The 19,035-nt window shown below is 34.7% G+C and overlaps 1 protein-coding gene across 1 annotated transcript in view; it reads left to right on the top strand.

Annotated features, from left to right (window-relative positions):
- Positions 1 to 1,884: 1,884 nt before the first annotated feature.
- LOC129247892 (EF-hand domain-containing protein D2 homolog) overlaps positions 1,885 to 19,035 on the top strand; it is a 74,248-nt gene continuing 57,097 nt past the window's right edge. The window contains exon 1 of the mRNA XM_054887253.1: positions 1,885 to 2,777. Within this exon, the coding sequence (XP_054743228.1) occupies positions 2,491 to 2,777 (287 nt within the window). The 5' untranslated portion in view covers positions 1,885 to 2,490. The remainder of the gene's footprint in view (positions 2,778 to 19,035) is intronic.

Genomic DNA, 19,035 nt, shown 5'->3' on the forward strand with positions numbered 1-19,035 from the left:
TCTGATTCCTTCAAAATCGGTGAGAGCCGGTTAACGACCTTATGCTGGCCATACCTTCTTTATTCTTTCCACCGTGTCTTGGGCCGGTATATTTAATAGTCAGTTGATTAGGTTAGGTTAGGTAGTGCTGGCTGATTTGTAAAGGGATCCCACTTAAACTTCCAAGGTCCATTATGTTATTGTCAGTTGATAATCTGTTTAAAATTTTGCTGCCAACTGCTGTTGGTCAAATTTTGTTAAGTGTGTAATTTTCAAATTAATTATGAACTCGTGCACTGCTATAGTTTCGTGAATGAAAAAAATTTTTTTTTAACGAACTGCGGAGCAAATCTGGGAATCTAAGGGCACTTTAAAGTGAGGCACATTTTTTCTAAGCTAGTAAATGGTTCTTCATTCGTACGATGAGGAAGCGATCTTTAAGGGGGTATTCTAGTCTAGAGGCCCGAATTTCGAGCATTTTTTGACGATGAATAAAAAAAAAGCTATTGATATTTTTACGATACATTTTTTTATCATTTATTTATTCACATATTAGGAGCACACAAAATAAATTTGAAAAAAAAAATGAATTTTCATGGAGTTATGCGTCCTTGAAGTGGAAGGGGGGGAAAAAAGGCAGTGTCCCCGTCGTCACGATTTCTACCCTTGTGGTCATCTGAAAAAAAAAATATGAAAATTCTTAATTAATATGAATGTCATTATCGTATAAACCAGAAAAAACGGGAAAAAAAATTTTTCCATAAAATGGCGGCTACTCAAAAAATTGAGGTCGATTTTTCTCTTATTTTTAAGCTTTCTCGAATTGTTTACACATATTAAAAAATTGAAATTTCCAGTTTTTCGAGCTTCATACAATAGAGATATATTTAAGGAATATTCATGACAAATTTCAAGCAAATCGGTTGATTAGAACTTGAGATATCGTGCCGACCGTATCGAACGAAGTAGTTTCGGGAAACACGCGTTTGAATTTCGCCGTCCGCTCAAACCAGTCTAGCTATCGCGTCACTAAAATAGTTGTAATTTCGAAAATAATTCGAATTTTGCAAAATCCTTTTAGGGAGATATTTTTGAATACCTAAACTATCGAATTTTGAAAAAAAAAATTTTCGATTTTTTCAAATTTCTAGACTAGAATACCCCCTTAAAACGGGATTTTAGCGCACTGTCACACACCCTGAAAATCTTGTCGGCAGTAAAAACTCAATAAGTTCAGACATAACTTCACTTAAGAACTTGGCAACTTTTTTTTTCTGATACGTCTGTTTATCTCTTTTGCATCACCGCTCGAACGGCGCGATGTACTCAAAATATCTTACGTTAATAATATCTTGCGTCGGCAAAACATTTACTTTTTGTTCTAATAAAAAAAATATGTTACAGGATTACCAAAATTATTTATTTTCCTCAAACTTTATTATTTATTTCGGATTATTTCGTTATTCGTGATAAGAGAGAGTTTTTGTTTGCCCGAACTGTTCCCATTTTAGTTATAAGAGAGAGCTTTTGCTCGCGCGTACTATTCCGCTCTTAGTGATAAGATAGAGTTTATGTGCGCGGAATATACCATCGAATAATGTAAAAGGGTAAAAAGTATGCTCGTTATAATTCCACATAAAATAAATTCTTTTCAAGTATTCTAAAATCGAAAATACGGCATGTCCGCTCTCCTTCTATGTAAAGCTATTTAAAGACTACAGCTTCCCACGTTTCTTAAGTTAAGTTAAGTTACGTTAATGCAGTATAGACTAACTGCGCTTTAAGTGTTGAAAAGATGAATTGTGAAATCTGGCAATACTAAGTGTTGTAAATTAATTTATTGTCAAGACGGCAGCCTTCGTCATATTAGAAAAGGCCAGTTCGACCAGTGTTGTGGTTTTCGTTTCATTACAATTATTTTGGTTGTTTCGTGTGGACGTACAATTTGTGTGTCGGCCGTTGTGCTGTATAAAGTAACGGATATTATTTTATAATCAAAAAGCGAAGTTGAATTTAAAAATAAAAATACAAAGATTTTTTTGTTTGTATTCGTGTTCTACCACCAATAAGTGAAATTTGACAAAGTGCGGTTTAAAAACTTACCATCGAGCTCACACATTTCGATTTCGCTACCTACTCATACTTGCGCTGCAACTGTAACTCGTCGAAAGTTTGTGCGCGTTTTGTATTTTTAAACATTTTCTGTATCATTGTTCCATCGTTGCCGAAAATCGAATAGTCAAACTGTTTCTCAGTGTCATTGTGCGAGTTTTGTCTGATATCCTTTTTGTCCTATCATTCGTATTCCTACGTGATAAGGGTGTGTACTTGATGACCTACCCGCTGTAAAAAAAATTGGAAGGAAAATATTAAAACAAACAAGCAAAACACTTGTGTACACCTGCAATTGCAGCGAACCGTAAAAGTGCAAGGAACAACGATTCGGGATATACGCCCTGTTTTAAGTGAACACTTCAACGCTACGAGACACAAATAGAATTTATTTGAAAAATGTCGGTGTCATCAAATGCCTCATCTGCATCCTCTTCGGTGACCGGTATACCCATCAGCAATGGCAGCACGAACAGGCCATCGCTGGGACGTCCAGGCAGCTGCGACTCCTCCGCAGGAAGTGATTCGTCAGAATTAACACATATATTGAATCGTAGGCAAGTGATTATGGATTCACAAGAGGCAGGCATTGAGGTGCCGCACCAATTCAAGGTGGTTAACGTCTACACGGAATTTCATGAGTTCTCAAGAAAACAAATTAAAGACTACCAAAAAACCTTTAACAAGTAAGTGAAAATGGAAAATATATGCAAGTTATTTTGTAAAATCAGTAAATGTTACGAAACAATTTTTACAACTTGCGCATCCTTATCACATGGCAAGTGTTTATTTTTATAAATCTCTAATGTCAATAACAGCCTGTGAATGTCAGCATCCTTGCCAAGGTCACCAACAACAAAACGCAGTAGCATTTCTCAACTGTAGTAGGCGGTAGACTTAGAGGGGAGAAAATGAAAAAAATGTACAACATGTACAACATACCAAAGCACTTTTCAGCCCCTGCCAAGCCACTGCAAATATGAACGTCATCAGGCACCTCCCACAACCCACCACCAATACCTTTCAAATTGCTGTGCAGTCACGAGACTGCAATGAGGCATATAAAAATTCACACCAACAGTAAACGAAAAAAGTGCAACAAACCAAAAAAAGAGAGATGAAAATATATGTATGTGTGTACACCGCTCAGCCGTCACCAGTGCGTTCAAATAGACGTCAGTGTTTGATGTAGTGGGCCGGTCGTTAGTGTATGTGTGGAGTCATTTTTTCGCTGGTTTGTTTGTTTTGTTGTGGCAGAGCGTGTCACATTTTTCTTCTACTACCGCTGCTACTTCTTCTGCCTGACTGTATGACATTGCATTTGCATTGTATGCACTTCCTCGACATGGAGACTGTTTAATAATTTATGAATTAACCGCACATATCGGGTCGTTCGTAGTCATTGGCAGTTTTAACATGACGACTCAACTGACTAACTGGTTGGCTGGCAGGCTGTTTGTCACTTTGTCAACAACAGCCTGCATTCACTTCTTATTCATATATCTCTACATTTATTTATGCATATGTACGTGCGCACCTGTGTGTAATCATCATTGTAATCACGATTATTGTCATGTAGCAGTCGGCGACAGCAGCAGCCAGACAAGCCGGCGCATTTATCAACGATTTTTTCGTTACTTAAGTTTTTTACAACGGCGCACGCACATTTATCGCCGCCGTAAGTGTGTGGTTGTGGATGCATACATAAATGTAGTTTTAGGTTTTGCATTATTGCCTTTCCGTTTGCCACAAAATTTACATAATTTCCATATGAGTATAATACTCAAATCATGCATAAAATTAACATTAATATATGAAAATTTGTATGTAATTACTCGTACGTTTTTCGTTGTAAGAGGTTAAAGTTTTGTTTTCTTGAGGAGTTTTCCAATTATTATTAACTTTGAGTGTCACTTTTTTATGCATATGTAGGCATGTATGTACATATATAGAAATGTAAACACATACATACAGATGTGGTCATTCAAATATGTAGGTACCTCCCACATTCATACGGAAAATGCAAGACTTTTATATAAATAATAAAAAATATTCAATTGCTGCGGTTTTTATTTCATAGATTCACACAAAAAATATAAACAATAATTCAAGGATCTTTTAAAACTTAAGCGGTTACATATCATACATATATCCAGCAGCGCCAAAAATGCGCAAAAAGATAAACTGTTTTTCGAAGGGATAACAATAGAAATAAATATAAAAAAATTTTCACATTGTTAATTACTACTTCAACTTTATAAAAAAAAAGTATTTTAATTTTTCTTTACAAAAATTCGTATATAAAAAATCACGTGGCCCAAAGTACAATGAAAAAAAGTTGCTCCACGGTCTGCATCATTTCTCCTTGAAATGTTGATGGATCTGTCTAAAGTTTTAGTTAAAGTCTGTCGAGCCGGATTTTTGAATTTCGAAAAATTTTGCAATTTACAGCATTGAAAAAAAAGTATGCGTTTTACGTCATAAATGTCACACTTTAATTATATTTTATAAAATTGTTTAATAAAAATATCAAAAATCCGGCTCTATATAGCTTGAAAACACTTTCGAATATTAAAAAAGAAAACCGCATCAAAAAATATTAAAAACTGTATGAGTTATCATGCAGACCCTACCGGAAAAAGTAGTTGCGAGAAAAACGAGTTTCAACTTTAAAGGACAGCTACCTGTGCACATCAAACTCTCGTCGGGCAGTTACTTTTTCTACCATAACTTTGTATTTATGGAGAATTTTTACAATCGACTTCCACAGAAATACGCCTAAAACTATAAAGAATAATAATCTGTAAAAAAAAATTGATTTTTTTTTAATTCTGGACGTATGTAACCCATTAAACTAGTGACAATATGAGCGTGTCACTCATGCGAAAAAGAAAGGGGTACGTTAGAACACCCCCCTTGCCACTGTCCTGCTCTAAGCAGAACTCGTCACAACTACCTAGGATCGGTATACTTTTCATCTTTAAAGGATATTGCTGACAAAAGTTGGAACTGTCTATTAAAACTCGCCAAGACATGTTTCACGAACTATGTTTAACGCGACTGCAACAACACTGGTAACGCTTGTGGTCTATGTGAGATCTATTCAGATAAGCCAAATAAACCTAACCTAAAAATAGGAACAAAAAGGAAATATTCATGTGGTTATTCAAATAGGCACGAAATAGAAATATATGTACATATGTAATACAAAAATAATTTGGTGATTTTATTAAAACTGCTATTTACATTATCGAAGTTTAATCAATAACCGCTGTGTCCAATCATTTTTTGTAGGTATTTGATTTGGCACAGAATTAATAATCCTACGGCAGGTTTCTGTGGGAATGGCATGCTATAGCTCTTTAATTTTTTGCCAGAAATCCTTCTTATTTTTGAATGTTTCCTTCCCGATCCGCTTCTTTAAATCTCCCCAAAGGTTTTAAGGTTTTTCAACAGGGTTTAGGTCGTGTGACTGACCTGCCCAATCCACAACTTTACCATTATTTTATAAAAACCATTGAGGTACTAATAGTGAGTACTTTGGGTCATTATCTTGCATAAAAAGCCTCCGAAGTGGCATCTGCTCCTCAGCAAATAGTAACATCACTTCTTGAAATATGTCCCTGTGAATAAATGTGTGCATTTTATTGGTTATGACGTCTGACATTTAGTCCAGCATCATTTCCAAATAACTTTATGTTTTTTTATTTTGTACCATTTCTTCATACCCTCTGGTCCACATCATGACTTGTGTTCTTGAGCAAAACTTTTCGTCTTCCTTAAATTGGCTTCATTTAACAGAGGAAATGTCTCTCGCTAATAAAGGGTGTTTTTTTTAGAGGTTAGGTTTTCAAGTTGGCACTACTTTTTTCGTAGATGGTCTTTTTGACAGCTGTCACTTGATTTATGCTCAGTTTGGTTTGCCATTTCATAATGAATAGACTTACACCTGAACAACATTTGCAAATCTTGCAAATTTATTACGAAAATAATGGTTCGGTTCGCGCGACGCATCGAAGAAAATCTTGTTCAGCGATGAAGCTCACTTTTGGTTGAATGGGTATGTCAATAAGCAAAATTGTCGCATTTGGAGTGAACATAATCCACAAGCCATTGCTGAGACGCCGTTACATCCTCAAAAAGTCACTGTTTGATGTGCTCTATGGGCAGATGGAATCATTGGTCCATATTTCTTTAAAAATGAAGCCGGCCATAATGTTACAGTCAATGGAGAGCGCTATAGAGCCATGATTAATGACTTTTTCGTGCCTGAATTGGACGATGTTGATGTGGACGACCTTTGGTTCCAACAAGACGGCGCTACATGCCATACAGCCAACGCAACAATCGATTTATTGAAGGAAACTTTTGGTGAGCGCATTATCTCGCGCCGTGGACCTGTGACGTGGCCTCCAAGATCGTGCGATATAACACCGCTGGACTATTTCTTGTGGGGCTATGTGAAGTCGCTTGTCTACGCAGATAAGCCCGAGACGATTGACGTCTTGGAAGAGAATATTCGGCGCGTTATTGCTGACATACGGCCCCAATTGCAGCAAAAAGCGGTCGAAAATTGGGCCTCTCGGCTGGAATTTATTCGAGCCAGCCGCGGCGGCCACTTGCCGGAAATCATTTTTAAAACATAATGGCAAACCCTTATCTTTATAATAAAGCTAAATTCTTGGCCATAACATTAAATTATATACGTTTTATTTCATCTTGAAAACCTAACCTCTAAAAAAAACACCCTTTACTTCGTTGTGGATTTCAGCTGCAGTGGTCTTTGATAGCTTAAAAGGATCTCATTAAATAAAGAGTCACAATTATGTGAATTTTTTGGGCTTAAGGGCATTAACAACAACAACATTTTTAAGTCGTCCAAGTGACTCAGCGATAAATTTGTACGATTTTTTTGATTTTCGAAGATTGACACCAAGTCTTAGCTCCTATGCTGAAACTGTGAAGCCAATAACGCAACTAAATAAAGGGTTTTCCAATAAGAGGCGTTATTTTGATATTCAAAGAAAAATGCTATTTTTTTAATGTAAACGATCGGATGTTTATTTCATTATAAATAGGAAGGTATACCGGTAATAGTGGAAAACAACATCAGGCAAATGACCACCACGACCAGGCTTACTGGACAATATCCTTTTCATGAAATTTTCCATAACCGAATTGCAAAGTAGCTGCCCTATGTCCTCGATAACCTTACAAATTCCATCCTTGAGGTCTTGAATCGACCCTGAGCTGTTGGCGTAGACCTTCTCTTTCACGTGGCCCCAAAACAAAAATTCAAAGGTGTTAAATCACAAGATTTCGGTGGCCAATTGTGCTCACCTCTTCAAGAGATAACACGGTCCGGAAACTTTTTCCGTAAAAGATCAATAGTTTCGTTGCTTGTGTGGCACGTAGCGCCGTCTTGTTAAAAATAAACGTTGTCCACATCAACACCATCCAATTCCGGCCATAAAAAATAGTTAATCATCTCTCGAAATAGCACCTGCTATTGGAAAACCCTGTCATGTTTTGCCTCAATTAAGCTGCTCAATGGGAAAAGTGATTTTTTTTTTATTTTTTTTTTTGTGTTTTTGTAAAAAAAAACAGAATTAAAGAAAGTAAAATTCAGATATTTAAGAATAATTAGTCCTCTTTCAATCTGTGTTTTTTATTTTTTTGATACATAATTTAATTATTACGCTACAGCATTCCATTCAATGATAGTTTGCTTGCGCCAACTAAGCTGGCACCTACATACTTAAATTTTTTATAATTTGTAGATTTGATTTATACATATATCCCATATTCAAAATAAAAAATAGAAAATACATTTTTTTTGTCATAAAATACGCTTTAAAAATATTAAACAGTTGTAGTAATTAACGAAGTGCAAACTTCCGACCTAATTGAGCTTAATTACAGTTAATCAAAAACGGGTCAACCAAAAGACAAAACAATGCATTGTAAGAAAAAATTATGCCGAAGAAAATGAAATATGTGTGTACATATGTACAATATGTATGTATATATGTATGTAGGTATATACCACAACTGATTTCTCAGCTGAAGTATACACCACAAACATTACGCTTGGCTATGTTTTTTTTTATTTATGTATGGATATGATTATTTGTATATATATGTGAAAACATGTAAGTACATACATACATACATACATACATTAGTACGAGTAACCACTGCCCAGACCTCTTCCTATTTTCCTGTTACAGGGTCGTCCAGCCTTTTTATCGCCTCTACTTGTTTATATTGTCGACTCTAGCGCACTTACCCACACATACATACATACATACATACATAAGTATAATATTTATCTAGAAGTACTACGCTTGTTTGCCTTTATCGCGACATGGCACCAGAGCGCTAACAACCACTTCAAGCGCCTGCAGTATCTGCTGCTCAGTATGAGTATTTATTTATGTATTACTTAACATTCATTCCACTTCTACTTTATGAATTATCTCGTTTCTTAATTTGTAAAATAAATTTCGCTTACCTTTTCAACTCTTCTGAATATAGCTAAACAATTTATGGGAAAAATCGTATTTACTTCAAATATTTGGTTTTGCCTTTTTATTATCTGTCGCTCTATATTCTTGCTATTTTACAAATACACCCAATTCTCAAGATCTTTGGCACCGATTTATCTAACTTAAGACTCTTTACAATCCAGATGCATTGTTGTTAAAAAAATTGTTGTTTTTGTTCTTGCTGCAACATCACAGAAAGCTCTCCTTATATTTTACGACAGTCCTCGGCCGGATATATGTATGTATGTATCTATTTATTAGAATTACAGTATGCATATGTATAGGTAAATTTTGGTGGCATATTTTTAAATTGATTAAAAACACAATATAAATTTATAAATAGTTGAAAACATATTTTATTTCTTTATTCTTTCATTGAATTTTTATTCACACCACAGCAAAGCATTGCAGTACCCTGTAAATATAGCAACCAGAAAGTCTGCGTACAGTTTTAAAACATATGGAAAACGCTTTATAAAAAATATAAAAACCCAAAACAAATTATTGGGGTGTACAGCAACGATGTTTTAGGACTTCACTCAATCTATTTGGCATTGAGTTTACTAACTTCTCTGTTTCCTCAGTTGTAATCTTCGCCCATTCTGCGGCCATAAAACTTCGCAAAGCCTTCTTACTTATTATTACAAGCTGTCGAAACTGTCGAAAGACCGGTGATTTTAGACCTGAAAATGACTTTGAGAGACGTGTAATAAAACTTCGAAAACTTTTTGAAATCAAATATATATTTGAAGAAATATTTTTTTTATTTAGTCAGAGTAAGTCTAATAGTCTCGTTCCCCGTCACCTACAAATGAGCCGATTTCTTTGAAAGTGGTGTAAGTCCATTTTGACAAAAAATTAGTTAATGATAAAAATTAATACAAATTACTGTCAACTTTTTATTTATACACTTTTTCCAAAAAAATTTGTTAAAATTTTCTTTGTTCTTATCATTAACTAATTTTTTGTCAAAATGGACTTACACCACTTTCAAATAAGACGGCCCACTTTTTTTACTTTCTGTTGACTTTGAAAGTGGTGTAAGTCATTCTAAAGACATTAAAAGTAAACATTTTTGTTAATCACACCTAAAAAATGATTACATTATAAATTTAAATCAATTTAATATTAAAAAAAGACATAAAATCAGTGCTTTAACATATTCCAATATTTTTCAAACCATTCAAATGCAAGCCCTTAAATAGCTCCATATAATATAAAATGGACTTACACCACTTTCAAAGAAAACGGCTCAAATGTTTAATGAAAACGATAAATCTCGTTCCCGGGCGCCATTGTGTTAAAATATTCAAATACCCGCATTTATGCATCGTCAATTCAATAAACACAACTTGCCGCGATTCACCCCCACGCCATAACTTCACCAGCGCCGTGCTTGAATGTACCAACAAAATTTTCAAGAGCAGTGCCTGATTTGCGCCAAGGAATTTGACGACCTCTTATCCCAAAAATACAAAAATTGCTTCCGCCTGAAGAAATGACTTTTTTCCTAAACTCAGACTAAGCCTTTATTTATATACATAATTATTAGCGAATTCAATGACCTTTCCTCTGTTCACAAGTGAAATAAACTGCTTTCTTCGAGTGGCTATACCATGGAAGCTACATACATAGCATTTTGTAATTTTTTTGTAATATTTTTAAATGTTTGGTTTACGTTTTCAACAATTTTTAATGATGTGATTCTAGTGTTAACCTTTGCCATATTCGTTATGCTGCGCTCTTCTCGGACTGATAGTGTTCTTGGACGCTCAGACCTGGGCTTAGATGTTAAATTCCCGATGTGCTTGTAATGGTTTACCACGCGCTGAACGGCGGAAAACATTCTCTCAATGGCTTTGCCAATATTTCGAGAATTATGTGTACCTTTCTACAATTTTATAGTTATTTTTCTTTCTGCTACACTTAATTATTTTCCTTTGGTTTCCATAAATAAATAAAATTTGCCACTGAGTTCGCTAACCGATCAATTATAATAACAAATAATGAAAAATGAAAAATGCGCAAAAACGAGAAAAAATCCTAAAAAATAACGGTATTATTAAAAGAAACAAACTGTACGCAGATTTTCTGGTTCCTACGTTTACAGGTGGCTGCAATTATTTACCGTTGTGTAAACAATTAAGTGAGGAACCTCGTTATTTTCTTTTGCTTTTGGAACTTTAGAAGGTAATGAAAGAATAAATAAACAAAATATTTTTTCAACTTTTTATTTTTTTTTTTATTATTTTTTTTTTAATTTGTATTGTATTTTTAATCAATTTAAAAATATTTGTAAGGTGTACGCAAACTTTGTGGTCTGCGTGTATATTAAAAGTCATTAGAACGAATTTAATGATTTCAGTTCTTAAATTTGCTGTTCTTGTTGCTGTCAATAAATAAACATTTCCCGCTGTTTCTATTGATTAGATTATTTTGTTATATAACGCAAATATAAAATTAATAGATGAAGAAGAAACCTTGAAAAATATCTGCAGCACATTTTTTCAACCTTGCGCACATTTGCCTTATCAATCTTATGCTTCTTTTTAAAGCACTGCCAGCTTAAACGCTTATCTATTTTCGTATTTTCGTAAGCAATTGCTCAGCAGCCTTTTTTATGGTAATCTATTTTTTCACTTGTCTCACAGAAAATTCCATAGAATTTATTAACAAATTTCCAGGTAGTCGCTATGAATACAAAAATATAGACACACATACATACATGTGTGTGTATGCACGACACAACTACACACATACATACATATACACAAAATTGATAAACTAAGGCAGAAAGCATAGTCGTCAAATCAGCGTGCCAGTTAACTGATTAGTAAGTCAAATCAGGTGATGATTCGCATAATCAGATTCGCATAAACAAAATTTAATATATAGGTATGTATTTATGTAAGTGTATTTATGTAAGTGGTCACATTAACAGCGCAGCGGTATTTTGCAAAATTTATTTATTATTTTATTTTTATAAAAATGTAGGTTATCCAATGATATGATAATTTTTAGAAGGTAATTTCACTTCAAAAGATTTGACAGACAGACTCGGTTGACAAATACGCAATTTTGCCACTATTACAATATTGAACTTGGGGTGTTTCTTAACTGATCATTTCATTTTTAGTGCCGCTTAAAAATATAGTAAATTATATAGACGAAAATGCAAGAATGCAATATTTCTTTTTTTGAGGAATTTTTTCATACATTGGTTGGTTTAAGTGGTGATTCTTTCAGAATCCAACCTGCGCTTCCGCACCTTTTTTCCATATATAATAGGACTATGAATAAGTTCCTTACGGTTTTACAACAGATGGCGTAACTTGATTATTATTCCATCGATCCACATTTCCAAACATTCATTGGAGAGCTACTGTCGTAAGGCACAAACGTCAGTATAAGTTTTTTATTTGAAGCGTAAACAACAATATTTTTACCACACTTGAAAATGTCGAATTTCGTGCCAAATAATGTGTTTTTGCGGGGAATTCTTCTTCATTATTTTAATATGAAGAAAAAAGCAGCCGAAAGTCATCGTATCTTGGTGGAAGTTTATGGTGAGCATGCTCTAGCTGAGCGAACGTGCCAGAAGTGGTTTGCACGCTTTAAAAGTGGTAATTTTGGCTTGGAAGACGAAGAACGCGAGGGTGCGCCGCCAAAGTTCATGGATACCGAATTGGAGGAATTGCTCGATCAAGATCCGGCTCAAACGCAAGAAGAGGTTGCAAAAACTTTGGGAGTTGATCAATCAACCATTTCCAAACGTTTAAAAGCCATGGGAATGATCCGAAAGGTAGGCCATTGGGTGCCGTATGAATTGAAGCCAAGAGACGTTGAACGCCGTTTTATGGCATGCGAACAACTGCTTCAACGGCACAAAAGAAAGGGTTTTTTGCATCGAATTGTGACTGGCGATGAAAAGTGGGTCCATTACGACAATCCAAAACGTCGGGCAACGTATGGATACCCTGGCCATGCTTCAACATCGACGTCGGCGTAGAATATTCATGGCCTGAAGGTTATGCTGTGTATCTGGTGGGACCAGCTGGGTGTTGTGTATTATGAGCTACTGAAACCGAATGAAACGATTACGGGGGATGTCTACCGACGACAATTGATGCGTTTGAGCCGAGCACTGCGAGAAAAACGGCCGCAATACGCCGATAGACACGACAAAGTTATTTTGCAACATGACAATGCTCGGCCACATGTTGCACAAATGGTCAAAACATACTTAGAAACGCTCAAATGGGATGTCCTACCCCACCCGCCGTATAGTCCAGACCTTGCGCCATCCGATTACTATCTCTTCCGATCGATGCAACATGGCCTGGCTGACCAGCACTTCCGTAATTACGATGAAGTCAAAAAATGGATCGATTCGTGGATTGCGGCAAAACCGACCGAATTTTTCACAAAGGGAATCCGTGAATTGCCAGAAAGATGGGAAAAAGTAGTAGCAAGCGATGGACAATACTTTGAATATTAAATTTGTAACCATTTTACGTCAATAAAGTTTCAAATTTCGAAAAAAAACCGCACGAACTTAACCATAGTCCTTATACTTGACCAAAAATATTTGTCCCCCATTAATAACTGAATTTTTCGTTTTAAAAAAGGAATCAATGATTTTTTATTAATAAATCAGTAGAAATAAAAGGAATTCCTGATAAAAATATTAATATTTAGTAGGCCCACCCTTTGCTTTAGTAATAGCAGCAATCCCCTGGGGCATGCAGCGTACAAGCTTTGCAAATTCGGCTCTACTTATGGCGCTCCACTCGTGAATTCAAGCATTTCTTGGAGTCTCTTAACCAATGCATCGTAGTCGCTAATTTGTGAGAAGCAGCATTATCTTGTTGGAATTGCACTCTTATCAAAATTAGTGTCGTCGAAAATGCGCGTTAACGCAGGCAAAACTACAGTTTATAATACATTTTTGTACTTTTGTCTGTCCATGCGACCCTCGCAAATGAACATTTCGCTAACATCATAACCAGCCAGCTTAGCAGTAGGCACCTCGCGATCTGGTTGGTATTCCTCGGCAACCCGTCGCCTCACGAATGTCACAGCAGGTGTGCCAAATACCTGTAGAAAAGGGGGAAAAACCGTCGTATAAGATTTGTGTTGTTCATTTTACTAGGGTAAGAAGCAATGGTTGTTAATATTTTCAAATGATGCAAACTAAACCTTTCTCGAAGTTCGATTCATCAGACCACAGAACAATCGACCAATCTTCCTCCGTCAAATATTGGTATCGGAAAACCCAAGCTAAAAGCTTTTTCGGTCTTTCTGAAAGCCACGTCTTTTCATCCACTGACTGATCAGTTATCTAATTCTTTGAATTATACCAACCTATCAGCAACCTCTCTAATGGTTTAATTAAGTATTTTTGAACAGCAAATATAAATGTTTTTCAGAATTAATGTATGCGCAAAACTTACATAAATATCAAATCCACCTTCCAATTGAATCGCAGAGCTTTTTCTATCAATGACTTGAAAAATCAACAAGCGAACACATTTCTTGTTCATTCATAGTCCAACACTGCGTAATTTAATACTTAAAAAATTTAAATATTTATGCCTTGGCGATTTTTTGTTTAAGTTTTTGTTAGAAGTTACAAAAGCGGTAGCTAAATCACATTTTTTTTTACTTTTTTTTTACTTTTTTTTTTGTGGTAAAAAAATTACCTTTATAAGCACGATAAAAGCCAAAGCAAAAGATTAACTGCTGCAACAACAACATTAACTAAGTATATACGAAATTAGTGGCTGCAGTTTTTATACAAATGTGCATACATATACATTTTTTTCTCAAACAGATACACCTTTACTTTACTGTTGTATGCAACTCCAAATGACATAAATGAGCGTGCACGAAAAGGTTGTGTGATTTTTTCTCTCATTATTATTTTTTTTGCTTTTTCTATTTTTAGTTTTTTTGTTGCCCGTTTTGACTTGATTTTAAGGTTGGTGTTATTTTTCCTCTCCCTATATATACATACGCGCATTTGTCACTATGCTAATTGAGATTACCTACAATCATTGTTAGAAGCTGTGTCGCCAGTGGCCAAAAACAAAACAAAGTAAACAAAAAATTATATGAAATGATTGCCAAGCGCGCTTTGCGTGGCATTGTCGTCACGGGTGCGAACATATGATCTGCGCTCAAATATTTGCTTGTAAATTAAGCAAAGATCACGTTTCGGCGCCGTCGCCAACTGGACAAACAGAAAGGCTTTGTTCACCTAATTAGCAGCAAATTCAGTTGGGATATTTGTTTTTAAAATTAGCAAATGGCTTTTTTTTAAATGATAACCAAAAAATTGTTATATTAGTCTCATCAGGATGCTCTTTTTAAAACGGTTTTATTGGGTTGTTTTTGTTTTTGTAATAACATAAAATATGCCCCATACATTTTTCATTCCAAGAACTTATAGGGTGGGCCATGTAAAATTTGCTTTTTGAATCGGCTATAAAAAAAAAAAATCAATATTTTTTCAAACTTTTTTTTTTATTTTGAAGATTGAACATTGTCATTTATGAATAAAAAATAATATCGTTCAAATAACTGCCACGACTGGCTTTACAGTAGGCCATTCGATCAACCCAACTTTTAAGCACATTTTCGATTGTTTGGGCTCCAATTTCATGAATGGCAACTTCGATTTCGTGTTTTAAAGCATCAATCGTCTCTGGATGGTTCGCATAGCATTTGTCCTTAACGGCTCCCCACAAAAAATAATCCAACGGGCTTAAGGGGTAACACCACTGTAGAAATTTCAAAAAATTGATATTTTTTTTATAAGCTTAAAAAATTCTTTGAACCTTTTAAAATACAGAACAAAAAGTTTTATACGTTACCGAAGTTTATTTCATAAATATTTTAAGCTTTTAACCAAGCGTTAGTGACTGCTACCTAACGACTTCTCCAAATTTCCAAACTTTTAACGCGTTTTTCTCAAAACACGTTTTCTGAAATTGGCACGCAGCATAACTCAAACAATTTTAAATATTTTTAATCAGGTTTTTCACTACGTCTGTATAATAACCTTCTTAAGAGAAGAGCGTAGGGGATTTTCGATAGATTAATTTAAATGATTGTTATAATTATTTAAGTGCCGTTTTTTTAGTCCAAAATAGAGTTTTTTCCTTCAAATGCTTGCTAATTCCACAAAAATAAATATTTTTTAAATCCCCTACGTGTTTCTCTAGCTATTCTTATCTAGATTAAGAAAAAAAATGTTTCTTTGTTCCAGATTAAAATTTGCACCCTCTATGCTGCGTGCCGCGGAGCTCCTTCAAGAGAAACCACATTACAAAAATGTCTCCAATGCCGCCATTTTGTAAAATTTTTCGATCAAACTTTGTAGTTTTGTATTTTAGTATATAGTACTTCCCAAATCAGACTGATTGTTTCCCCTTTCCTTCTATACAAAAAAAATTCTTTAAAAATCGTGTTTATTTTACGCGTGTACAGTGGTGTTACCCCTTAAATCACAGCTTCGAGGCGGCCAATTGATATCGGAATTTCGGCTGATTATTTGGTTTTCAAAAACGGTAGCTAAAAGTTCGAGTGTAATTTTGGCAGTGTGACAAGTTGCACCGTCCTGTTGAAACCAAATGTCGTTCATGTCATCCTCTTCAATTTTTGGAAACAACTCGTTGAGCATGTCACGGTAATGCTCGCCATTTACTGTAACCGCGGCTCCTCGCTCAATTTCGAAAAAAAAAATGGCCCGATGATGCCGCCAGACCAAAAACCGCATCAAACAGTGACTCGTTGTGGATGCATTTGCTTCTCTACAGGAACGTGTGGATTTTCTGAGCCCCAAATCGGGAAATTTTGCTTATTGACGTAGCCACCGATGTGAAAATCAGAAAAGAAGAAGAAGACTCACCACTTTGGAAATAGGTTTTCAATATTTCCCAGTTTTGTTCAAGCGTATAGCGTCCCATTTCGTAAATTTCAAACCTTTAAGTAAATTATGAACACATTTGAGATGTCATTTGTGTTACCATTCTCAAAAAAATAGGTGGTTCAAAAAGCAAACGTTATATGGCCCACCCTGTAGCTGTAAGATTTTTACTGGTGTGGTCAATATCACACTCCATTGATGGTATGTATAGTCTTGCTAGTTAGGTGTGTGCCACTGTATATACAGCAGAGACACTTGCTGAAGTTGAGGATATTCTTGCATTCCTAAACGCTTGCTTAAGCCTGTTCCTCTCCACTTAAGTTTCAAGTCCAACTGCTACAATGAAGAACTCCTTCAACTGTTCCCCCTTTCAAAGTTTTTCTAAATGAAAGTTTACTCTGGCTAAGCCTGAATTAAGCCACTTAGTCGTCTTTATTATTATTATTGTGAGGACATTTAGCATTGCGACCTGAAAGATCTAATGTGGCCCATTCATGGGTTCAGAGAATTTCTCTGATGATCTTCTTTGTTTTTCCTCTATTTCCTCAATAAGAGAGCAGAAGTTGCCCTTAGCCGCAAACAGTAACTTCTGTCATTTCGTTCCCAGTTCTTGTTTTTGTAACAGTAACATTGCCCACAAATATTTGAGGAAATCTGTTTGAGTGACTGTCTTTGACCGGATATAAATACCTGTCGTTCCGGTAACGTAGAACCTACAGTCGTGAGAACGAAAATGTACCACAGATAGAGCTACGAAACTGTCTTCGTTCCCAATCCTTAGTTTTGATCAAAAATATTAAGAATACAGTTTTTATCCACAACTTTGCGTCCTCAAACAGAGATCTTGCCGCATTTATTGTCTCGTTCCCATTTACTTTTCTAGTTTTGGGCAAATTTTTGGCTATGTTGATGTGTGCGAACATAAACTGCATCAACACTTTTTGTTCTGTTTTTTGTTGTTTTAGCATTTTATAAAATCCTACACAGTGCAGTGAAGTCATCGTCTATTTCATCTAACAGCCGGAGCAAGAAACAGGGTAGGACCGGAGAAATGGGCAAACACCCCTTTTGAGTGAGTGGATATTTGAAGTGGTGGTTAGTGTTACATGGGATACCTTCACACATATTTTAAGCATGCCCGGGTCAGTTCTACATAGATAAGTGGGAGTTTTACCTACTGCAATATCCAAAACGGAATTGTGTCAGGATTGCGTCATCACTTCCTTTTATGCTTTTTTTTTTGTGTTCAATTCACCATAGCTAGTCTTGAAACAACACTGTGCAACAGCATTTTTGCGAGCGCAATAATTCTAAGGCCGGATGGAAGAAAATTACTACATAAAACCTCAAAATCGTTTTGCATTCTTTGGTCAAATTTCTTTCCTATGGTTATTTTTAATTTGCAATATTTTGCCTAAGTGTTTTAGAAATAAAAAAAAAAGTTAAAATACATACTGAGGAAAAATATGTTGCTAAGAAATATTGTTGGTAAAATTTTACGAGAAATAATTTTGCAGAGCACAAAGGGGACCTTTTGTCCCCTTTTTTAGAAAGTCCGCATAAAATGGCGTTTTGAAGGTCGTTAGAGAGTTAAAATGTTCTAGAAAATTGTTTGTCATAAAATTTCACTAGGGGTTGCGTCACACCAAATCTTTGTACAAAGAATCTGTAAGTCCACAGAAAATAAATATATGCAACAACTTTTTATGCTTTATTTTCTTGCTCTTTTCGGCCGTGACGTTTTGGAGCGTGTAAAAGCAGCCGCAGCAGCGGAATCATCGCTGTTACCATAATCTGAGTCACACGCGATGCTCGTGTGGTTTCAATGCTGAATCTACTGCTCCAGCTTCAACTTCTTCATGATCAAGATCCTCCAACACGTGCTTACTGCACCAACAAATTTCAGCAAGATTTGCGTTCGGTACTTTCCCCCTATATCTGTTTTGAATTTTTCATTGGACTAAGTTCAAGTTTATTATTATTATTTTTTTTATTTTTATTTATTTTTACTATTTATTTTTACTATTATTTTTTTATTATTTTTATTTTATTATTATTATTTTTTTTGTAAGTATTTATTACTTCATTTCAATATGCGTTTTAACTATTTTTTTTAATAATTTTTTTTTTTAATATTATTTTTTTATTTTATTATTATTATTATTTTTATTTTTCTGTAAGTATTTACTACCTCATTTCAATATGCGTTTTAACTATTTTTATTAATAAATTTTTGTTTTAATATTATTTTTTTTTTTATTATTATTATTTTTTGTAAGTATTTACTACCTCATTTTAGCATGCGTTTTAACTTTTTTTATTATTATTTCTTTTATTATTATTTTTTTATTATTATTATTATTTATTATTATTTTTTTATTATTATTTTTTTATTATTATTTTTTTTTTTTTGTAAGTATTTACTACCTCTATTCCTCGTTTTAACTATTTTTTTAAATTATTTTT

Source organism: Anastrepha obliqua, chromosome 5 (genome assembly GCF_027943255.1).
Source record: "Anastrepha obliqua isolate idAnaObli1 chromosome 5, idAnaObli1_1.0, whole genome shotgun sequence".
Lineage (NCBI taxonomy): Eukaryota > Metazoa > Arthropoda > Insecta > Diptera > Tephritidae > Anastrepha > Anastrepha obliqua.